The sequence below is a fragment of the Carcharhinus amblyrhynchos genome, chromosome 2 (genome assembly GCF_965287045.1).
Source record: "Carcharhinus amblyrhynchos chromosome 2, sCarAmb.v2.hapA, whole genome shotgun sequence".
Lineage (NCBI taxonomy): Eukaryota > Metazoa > Chordata > Chondrichthyes > Carcharhiniformes > Carcharhinidae > Carcharhinus > Carcharhinus amblyrhynchos.
This window is the reverse complement of record NC_137325.1, coordinates 50,975,431-50,986,139: the sequence shown is the minus strand read 5'-3', so window position 1 is coordinate 50,986,139 and position 10,709 is coordinate 50,975,431. Positions and strand designations below refer to the sequence as shown.

The 10,709-nt window shown below is 38.4% G+C and overlaps 1 protein-coding gene across 1 annotated transcript in view; it reads right to left on the bottom strand.

The window, feature by feature from the left end:
• Positions 1–2,405: 2,405 nt before the first annotated feature.
• LOC145354303 (apoptosis regulator Bcl-2-like) overlaps positions 2,406–10,709 on the bottom strand; it is a 147,651-nt gene continuing 139,347 nt past the window's right edge. The window contains exon 2 of the mRNA XM_080205423.1: positions 2,406–8,699. Coding sequence (XP_080061549.1) covers positions 8,565–8,699 — 135 coding nt within the window. The 3' untranslated portion in view covers positions 2,406–8,564. The remainder of the gene's footprint in view (positions 8,700–10,709) is intronic.

Sequence of the window (10,709 nt, the reverse complement as noted above, 5' to 3'; positions counted from 1 at the left end):
TTTCCAGTCCTCTGGGACCCTCCCTGATTCTGGATATCACTACAAATGTCTCCACTACCTGTTCAGCTATCTCCTTCAAAACTGTGGGGTATAGTCCATCTGGTCAATGTGATTTATCCACCTTCAGACCTTTCAGCTTCCCTAGCACCTTCTCTACATATTCACCTCTGCTGTAACGGATTACCATATTTTCCTTTAGAAATATAGTTGAGTTTTTCTAAAAAAAAACATTAGAGACTTTCATGGCCTGAACATATGGTGGAATTAGGAAAACATATTTGTGCAATCTTCCATGCAAGTCTAACATATGAGCAGCATGGTGGCACAGTGGTTAGCACTGCTGCCTCACAGTGCCAGGGACCTGCGTTTGATTCCTGGCTTGGGTCAACTGTGTAGAAGTCTGCATGTTCTCCTCATGTCTGCATGCATTTCATCCAAGTGTGCCAGCTTTCTCCCACAATCTGAAAGACATGCTAATAGATGCACTGGCCAGGCTAAATTTTCCCTCACCATACCCGAACAGGCACCAGAGTGTGGCAACTAGCAAATTTCCACAATAACTTCATTGCAGTGTTAATGTAAGCCTACTCATAACTAATAAATAAGCTTCCTTTATAAAATCAGATTTGAGCTGTGAGTGGGGCAGCCTAACATTAGCTACACAGATTCACACATTCTGAAAAGGGTCTATTCTCTCTCCATAGACACTGTCAGAACTGCTGAGATTTTCCAGCATTTTCTGTTTTTGCTTCACATTATTAACTATTGTTTTTCTTTGCTGCATGTCATCATTTGATTGCAGATGATTGCTATCAACTGGCTTGTTTCAAAAACTATGCATTGAAACCAATTTAAATTCATATGGATCATTCAAGTTAAAACATGCAACAAACATAGCTGCACATTCAATAAATGCATTGTGGAAATTGACATTCTGGGAGTTTATTAGAAACTGTAATTTCAATTTGTTGGATACTGGTGTCCATGATGATGTATAATTTAGGGGAAAGCCGAGTGGTACCACCCACTGTGCAACTCTCGCTTCAGGTACATTTTATTTGATGTCAGTCTTTCATTTTATATAGCCACTCAACTACGCTTTTAAGACAAATTATAAAAATTATTTCAACTGAATTGAAATAAAAGATGTACTAGAATCTGGAAATCAGGTCAGTTTCTAAAAGGGTGACTAAAGTACAGAAGGAGGTCATTTGACCTATTGAGCTTGCACCAACAACAATCCCACCCTAATCCTATTCCTGTAACCCCCCATGCATTTACCCTATCAATCCCACGGACACTACAGGGCAATTTAGCACAGCAAATCCACATGACCCACATATCTTTGGATCAGGAGCAAGTTTCAACATTACCTTCCCTGTAAACAGCAGCAAATATGAAGCAGACTTGAGGGATCCCAATTCATTATCCCAAAGTGAGATATTTAAGTAAATTGTGGAAAGCTTTGCATCATGCTGTGTCTCAGCTTCCAGTTCGGAGCTACTATTTATGCTCAGAAATAGTACTAAGGACCAGTTATGATAAAAGATGGGAGAAATATGGGCTTTTCATCGTGAAAGGAAGTGACCTTGCAGAGATATTTTAGATAGCAAATAATGCAGCAAATATTAATCTAGAGAATTCAAAGTAAATCATGAAAATAGGAATGTGGTCAGATTCACAATACTAAACAACAAATTTAAGCCCTATATTATGAGATTTTAGGTGCGGTCTTGGAATAATTTAATAGTTGGATGTGTGATGGTGGGAGCAGGGAATTAGAAAACCTTTCTGGATAATTAGAATACTCATCATAGAATGATACAGCACAGAAGGCAGCCATTCAGCCTGCAACAGGCATTTACAATAGCTATCAAGTTATTCCCATTTTCTTGTTCTTTCCTTATAGCCCTGCATTTCTTTCTCCCAAGAGTGGCCAAATAACATTCTCATCTGCATCTACTGTAATACATGAAACAATGAATGATGTATGGCAAAAACTTTGAGAAGGATCAGCTTTCCATTCTCATACTTACCTTTTCTTTTTAAAATCAGTGCCCAGAAATAACCAGTACAACAAATATCAGAGTAATCATTTCTCACCACCTGGCTTAGAGGGATAGCAAACTGGCATTGCTATCTTCCCTTCCGCCCTCTCACTAAACTGCACATTTATTTTAATCGCCATCAAGACTTGAAGCCTTGCACCCACTCCCACCACCCCAGAGTAGATGACTATATATGTGCTCTAAGAATTCAACAGAATGAAGAGTTGCTTCATTATAAAGTTTAAAAAGCAACATAAAAAAGTTTGATTTTATTCTATGCAACATTGCTACACTAACAAAGTGAATGGAGTCAGCTATAGCATATTTGTGGAGGCTATTATAAAATAATCACAACAGTATGTTAAAAAAAACTTTATAAGTATTTTTGTTTACAAACAGTCTTTATATGCATTTACTACAACAAAATCACACATTTCAAATGGTTCAACAGAATTATGGAACCGTTGACACTTTTCATACTACATTTTAAAGAAACTTAATAGGTCATATGTAGCTTATATAGGAAGTCTAGACTATATACAAGCCAGGTGTCCTTATAGTTCTGCTTTTCTGTAAATTAATATAAAGTGAAGGCCATTTACAAATGAGCATCCATTTACTAAAATGTCCTTTATCCCAAACTTTGTCCTGGAATTTAGCATTCCAAGAACTATGAAGATTTTCAAATTTAATTGGATAGTAGAAAGGAAGTAGCATATCTATCTAATATAATGTAGGATATTACATTGCTGTTTGAAAATGGCCACTAAAACAATGAGAATATCTATGTTAGGATTATTCTTCCTTGGCATTCTGAACTGTAGCCACAACGAGTGCCAGAGAGAACTTTTTTTATATATACAAAACATTTTCACCTTAATATTCCATACTTTGTATCATAAACACAATTTTAATTCTGATTGTAAATATTTTGGTACATTTTTAATTGTGCGAACAGGGATTTATATAGGAAAGGTAGTTTTTTTTGAATGCAGGCGAGAATACAGTTTGCCAAAGGAAAGGTCAGGCTGCAACTCTAGCAATGTCGCATCAATGTGCTATGAATCAGTTTTGCAAGTGTAAAGCAGATACACATGATTGTGAGCTTAAACAAATCACATCAATAATTTGAATAGTTCACTTTTCAATAATTTAGTTGGAAATGCTAATCTAATCTGGGGGCTGAGGTCACTCCACTTTTAGTCTTCTATTGTGTTCAAGCTTCTTTGAAAGTGGCAATAATTCTTAAATACGTTGGAAACAAAGGCGGAATTTTTTGTCACCTCCAGCAGCAGGCGGGGGCATAAGATCAGGTGTGGGCATCATCTATCCATCTCCATTGCAATTCTATGAACAGGCAGGATAGGTATCCAGCAACCAGCCATCCTTGGGCCAACTGAGGCCCATGAATGGTCAATTACTGCAATTGCCAGTGGGCTGCCAATGCTATGTGTGTACATGATTCGGGGGAGCAGCTTCCGTTCTGGCAGTCATTGCCCACCAGAGACTCTCCAAGTGGTAATTACCACATGCCTTTGGTTCCTCCTGACCCTGCCATCTCCTCATTGGTCTATCACTCATAGTGCACCATCCCCTTTCCTGGGACCTGCATGAAACTTGCTCATTTACCCTGCAGTCCATTTTCCAGGCCATTCTTCAAATGTTCCCAGCCATCCGACTGGTTGGCATCTCTAAGAGGCAGAACGTGCCTCTTAAATGCCACCCAAAGATGTGCAGGTTAGGTGGATTGGCCATTCTAAATTGTTCGCAGTGTCAGGGGATAAGCAGGGTAAATGTATGGGGTTACAGGAATAGGTCCTGAGTGGGATTGTGCTTGGTAAAGACTTGGTGGGCTGAATGGCCTTCTTCTGTACCGCAGGGATTCTATGATATCCTCCAAGGTGGGCACAAGAGCTATCACCTGAGCTACTTAATGAGCTGGTGGCTGTAAAATCAAATCGTAGCTTCCTTGCCCTGTAAAAGTGAGCTCGCTCCTGACACTTGAGCCAAGGGGCAGAGCCATGACCTCCAGGAAAATTCAGGCCAATAATTCAAGAAAAGACCACATCTGGCACAAAGCAATGGCTCGCTCAACTTTTGAGTAACTTCACAAAAATTAAAGATCCATCTAACATAAAAGTAACCTTTCTACCTGTTAAATACTTCACCCGCTGAAAAGTCTAACGACTACTGACATGAATTCTTTGTGGCTATAACAAATAAAAACTCATTCGTTGAATTGACATACAATTTATATACAAACCATTTACATCCAAAGTGACTTGTAAAGTACCAAAAAGGTCATTCTTGTCTATCAGGAGCATGTATAAATGAACAATATTTTCACTATATCAACAGCCACCAAGGGAAATCCTTAACAAGCACTCAAGGATTTCTAGTCAGCTATACAAAAACATTTAAATCCTCCACAACTCTCACCTTACATGCGAGATGTGTCTTCATCACAAAAAATAGTTGTGAGTGAAAAGAGGATACAATCAACTACATACAAGTACAGTAAAAGTCAGCATCGATCAGATTTTGGTTCTTCGTACCTGGAATCATGAAAGTTAATTCTATAGCTACCTATATTCCATGTACAAACAATGGATTCTCCCATTCACCATTACACCTCTTGGTTATCAATGTGGCTACATTCCAATTACCAGTGTGCATATAGACATATTTCAGAAGCTTTGTAATTGAAGTTGCATCCTGCTTAATCACACTCCTTCAATGACCTCTTGGGCAACCCATCCAATCGCAACTCACACGTAGTATCCTTAATGCTCAATTTGGTACATTAAAGGATGGATTCAGTTAGAAAAACTTACACATTTAAAAAAATAAACATTCTTCACCTTGTATCCACTTCCAACACAGTACTACCTTGAGACAAACAAACATAACGATGCTTGGATCAGCTTACTAAAGCAGGATTAGCAAAAAAAAAGTAGCCAACTCAAGGTAACCCATCTAACTGGAGTTTTATTTGGGTGTCTAACACCTTTACCAAATTCTCCAAGAAAACAGGCACATACCTAATGAGAGATTTAAAAAACATATAACCCTTGATTTTTTTTTGAACAAGCCAGGCACAGACACTTTTTGAACCTTAACCTATCAAAGATCATTCTATCAGAAAAAGATTCCTTTGCCTCCAGATACCACGCCTCAAGAGAGCACTGGTGACATGGACGTGCATTTGATTGGTCCATGATTATATGTGGCAAAGTAGTGCAGTTGCTGTTGCCAACTGGAATATGGCTGGCCATCAAATCCTGAAGTGGAACCTGAACCTGGAGCCTCTGGCCCAGAGATAGGGATGCTACCAGTGTGCCACAAAACTTCCCCAGGAAAAAACTATTCATTATATAAAATGTGCACATCAATGGAATCTTTAAGAAAAATAACATTTTAAAATATTTGATCCAATTTCTATCAGTAACACCGTCACAATAATCAGTGTTGATGGACTAATATGGGGAATTTTTAAAAAAAATTAAGGATACATTTGATGAGGTAAAAGTCCCCTGACAATAGTTGTTGGAAGTACATTTGATTGAGAATCCTTGGCTTTAAAAAATCCATCAATAATTTTCCAGATGCTATTCACACACCTAACAAAAAGTGTATTAGAGTAGACTAGATCAGATGAATCTCAGGAGAGGGAAAAAAATACTTCCAAGTAAGTAACAAATTTACTAATTGCAAAGGATTTCCTGTTCTATCCAAAATGGTGAACCAGCAAAAATGTCAGTTGAATGCTGTCACTGTTGAGTTGTGTTCAATAAAAAATATTGGTGTCAAATGAAGAAAATTTATTTCCAGTTAAATAAAAAATACTTTCTAAAAAATCATATTGTACAAGTTAGTCATTATGAACTCTGTGTTTAGAATTACTGCACACAGGCTAAAAAAGCACTAAATCCTTCTAGAAAATGTGCTGGGAGACATATTTATCAAAATCAAATAGTACAATTTATTTTCACGTTCCTCAACTGTTTCACGATGTTGCTTTGTGGCACATTTTATAGGATAATTGTACCCATGTAATTGACTGGAATTTGAGCAGTCCAAATGGTATAGGGTAGGCTGCTTAATTGGTGCTGTATTTTTTGTAATAAAGACTCTTTATGGCAATGAAAAGATCATACCTGAGCAGCCTGACCGTTTTGTACAGGTTAAGGAACTAATTTGCCATTGTTGCTGCTGGGCATCTAGTTTGGACTGTGAAGATTAGGAACATTATAATAAATGTAACCTTCATTGCCCAAATTAAAGCATTTGCATACTTTAGGCTGGGCTGGATTTAAATTTTTAAAAAAGCAAACCAACATCTTACATACCTAGTTTCTCAACTGAGTTTTCTTCTGATCATTTCCCACAAGCTATTGTGCAGATTTGTAATTTTATCAAATAATTAGAGCTCATCATAGTGACAAACATCACACAGCAATGAGTACAATAACACAATACATAAAAAAAATACATCAAGTCAACATTTAGAAAATATTACACCCAAGACACAAAAGCACAGCTTCTAAAATGACAAGACAGCTTCCTTCCTGCAATAGAAATAACATACTAGAGTGCACTGAAGATGCACAAACACAAGTTATTTCTTCAAATAGAAATGACTTTTTTTACAACCTCATAAAATGCTTAAAAAAATATTTTCTTTTACTAAAATGTGCTTAATTTTCTTGATAGCCTTATATCACTCCATATGAAATTACAATACTGTTAGCTTACTGATGATTTCAGTTATGCGCATTCCTTCATGGTACATTCACTTTGTCTTATGCGATGTTAGTAGGTTGAAGTTGGTCGTCATCAGTAGATGGAGCACTTCTGCAAATACAATTTGCTTTTTCTTTAGCGTCTGGTAATCATATAATTCGTTTGTACTTCAGAATTTTTGGTGGATGCATTAGGAGAAAGTACTTGAGTTGGAAAGCATAAGGTAAGTCTTGACATTTTAGAAACAGAAGTCACTCAAAGAAGTTTAATCACACTGGCAGAATGGTGAACTTCCCCAAGGTCGCTCCATCAAGTTTGACAAAAGCAAGCACTGTCTTTCGCCAGTGTGGTATTTTCTACAAGACAAAGGCACAGCATTCCATTCTCATATCTTTGAAGAATGTGAATATTCTGGACTTCATTGGTGAGCAGAGTTTTGTAAAATCATGTCATATAGCTGGATACACAGGTTGGAAGTAACTTCAGTTGGGTAAACGTATGCCATTTCATCAGTACAGTCAGAAAGTTCAAAGCTAGATGCATTATACAAAGCAAGCAGTATCTTCTAAATTTCGCACAACACAATGATTTAGGAATCGCCCTTTGGTATCTACTCTATTTAGAGCCGCTTAGTTATTCTACAGCACTTACCTAATAGCAGCCTTTCTGATTAGTAAGAAATTGTAAACTTTAAATTAAAAAAAAGAAAAAGTTTAAGCTAAATTTTGAAAGGAAATGGAATGGGCTTAGAGAGTACTTTTTTTTGAAAAAGCTCACACCTACTACAGGAACCACTGTTAAACATAAAAAATTGTGCTGAAATCTAGATGCTTATTAAATATATTCTTCACATTAAACCAGAAAATACTCTGCAAAAATTGCATATTTCATTCAGACACTGGAGAACAATTACAAGCTTTACTGTTTACTTTCAAAAACTAAATTTTACCATGGCAAGCTTCAGCAAGTTACTCAAGCATCATTTTTGTGTTTTTTTCCATTAAGTGCTGGTGTACATTTACAAAACTGATAATAGCTATTTTTCAGTCCCCCTCCGGTTTTAATTTTCTTTCTGAATTCTTCAGTATAGATATCAGATGCCATTCCAGCAGCAAGCAGAACTAAATATAAACTAAGTGTCTGGTTTATACTCTATACAACAAGAAATCATGTAATACCCACTTGCTGTCCAACAACATGATCAATAAGTTTCCACATGTTCAAATCAGCACAAAAATTTCCTCTTCAGCCATTCCATGAAGTTCTGTACAATGTTAAGTCTTGAGGCATGATTAATTTCAAAGTGGATTTTTTTGTTAAAAAGCCAATAATGCACTCATCTTAATTCACATTGTACTCAATTGTCAAGCACTATCTTATCATCAGTGCATTACTAAGCAAGACCAAATTCAGGGTTCCTGCCTCATACATTGATGCAGGTAAAATTCTATCCACTCGCATCATCATCTTGTAACACAATCCTTCCAATACATTATGAAATGTAGAATCCAGTCAGCTTAAGAAATCCAACCCACAGTGAAATGTACGTTGAGTTTGCTTCACGTTTATATGAATAAACTCATCGCAGACGCCAAAGAAATATAAACATACCTGAAAAGTTTCAATGATTATAAATATAAGAATATTTCTAAGGTGTCAAGAGGCCGATTAATCTGATCCCATTAGATAAAAGAACTTGTCTGTAACCTGAAAGCAGCCTAAGAAATTTTTGCAAGCAGTTCTGGTTGAAAGAAAACTCTTGTATAATCATGGCTAATACTGGTGGGCTAGATAAGCAAAAGTTATACAAGCCCCCACAGCAGCAATACCCAAGACAGTCCGAAGAGAAGGCCATGGGATATCGAAAAGAGGTTCCACATTGTTCCCGTATAGATCCACAAAGGCATCCTATAAAGAAAGGAAATAAAGGAAAATTAGTGATGAAATCTTTCCAGACTCAATAAGAAATTACCGTGTCCCATAGAATGGCAATACAGCTTCGTGCACAATAGATAGAACTTAAACAACTAGATGTCACTCGAAATGAACTCATTACATGACTTTGGATATAGAACCTCGCCTGACAGAATAGAGGCAAAATGATATAGGGTGCAGTACCAGACTGGTTAAACTAGCAGAATAAAGAAGTTTGTGTTGAAAGCTGGAATAAGCTCCACATTAAACCAGACATGGCTTTGGCTGATAGAATTAAGGAAAATCCAAAAGCATTTTACTCTTATATTAGGAGCAAGAGACTGGTTAGAGGGAAAATTGGTCCTATGTATCGAGTCTGAGGGAATGGGGGAGATCCTGAATGAATACTTTGCGTTGGTATTCATGAAGGAGAGGGGTTTGGTGTCATGTAGTGTCTTGGAAGGAGCTGTCGATCAGTGGAAGGAAATATCCATTACGAGGGAGGAAGTGCTAAGGTTTTTAGGTAGCATAAAAACAGATAAAGCTCCGGGGCCTGATGGTATTTATCCCAGGCTGCTTAGGGAGGTGAAAGATGAAATTGCTGGGCCTCTGACACAAATCTTTTGTCTCTTCTTTGGACACAGGTGAGGTCCCAGAAGACTGGAGGGTAGCTAATGTTGTACCGCTGTTTAAAAAAGGTAGTAGGGATAACCCTGGTAATTATAGACCAGTGAGTTTGACATCGGTGGTAGGAAAATTATTGGAAAAAATTCTTAGGGGTAGGATGTATGAGTATTTGGAGCATTGCAATCTGATTAGGGATACGCAACATGGCTTTGTTAGGGGGAGGTCTTGCCTTACGAATCTGGTAGAATTCTTTGAGGAAGTGACAAAAACGGTTGACGATGGGCGAGCCGTTGATGTCATCTATATGGATTTCAGTAAGGCATTTGACAAAGTCCCTCATGGTAGGCTGGTAGAAAAGGTTAAGGCACATGGGATACAAGGACAGGTAGCTAGGTGGATTGAAAACTGGCTGGGCAATAGGAGACAGAGAGTAGTTGTCGAGGGGACCTTTTCGGGCTGGAGGCCAGTCACCAGTGATGTGCCGCAGGGCTCAGTACTGGGACCTCTCCTCTTTGTAGTATATATAAACGACTTGGAAGAGAGCGTACGTGGTGTGATCAGCAAGTTTGCGGATGACACCAAGATGGCAGGATTGGCAGATACCGAGTAGGAATGTCAGGTGACACAGCAGGATATAGATAGGTTGGTATATTGGGCAGATAGGTGGCAGATGGAATTTAATCCTGACAAATGCGAGGTGATGCATTTTGGAAGGAATAATGCAGAGAGGAGCTACGTGATAAAAGGTAGACCGATTAGGAGTATAGAAATACAGAGGGATCTGGGAGTGCAGGTTCACAAGTCTCTGAAGGTGGCGACACAAGTGGAGAAGGTTGTGAGGAAAGCTTACGGTATGCTAGCCTTTATAGGAAGGGGTATAGAGTATAGGAGCTGCCGTCTAATGCTTCAGTTGTACAGAACGTTGGTTAGACCGCATTTGGAGTACTGCATCCAGTTCTGGTCACCTTGCTACCGGAAGGACGTGGAGACTCTGGAGAGAGTGCAGAGGAGGTTTACCAGGATGTTGCCTGGCATGGAAGGACTGAGTTACGAGGAAAGGTTGGAGAAACTGGAACTCTTCTCCTTGGAAAGACGGAGATTAAGGGGGGACATGATAGAGGTATATAAAATACTGAAGGGAATAGATAGAGTCATTAGTGGTAGGCTGTTCCCTAGATTGGGGACAATTACGAGAGGTCACAATCTAAGGGTGATGGGGGAGAAGTATAATTTGGATATGAGAGGAAGGTTCTTCACGCAGAGGGTCGTGGGGGTATGGAACGCGCTACCGAGTAGGGTGGTGGAGGCAGGCACGTTGGACTTGTTTAAGGTTTACTTAGATAGACACATGAGCGAAACAAGGATGGAGGGTTATAG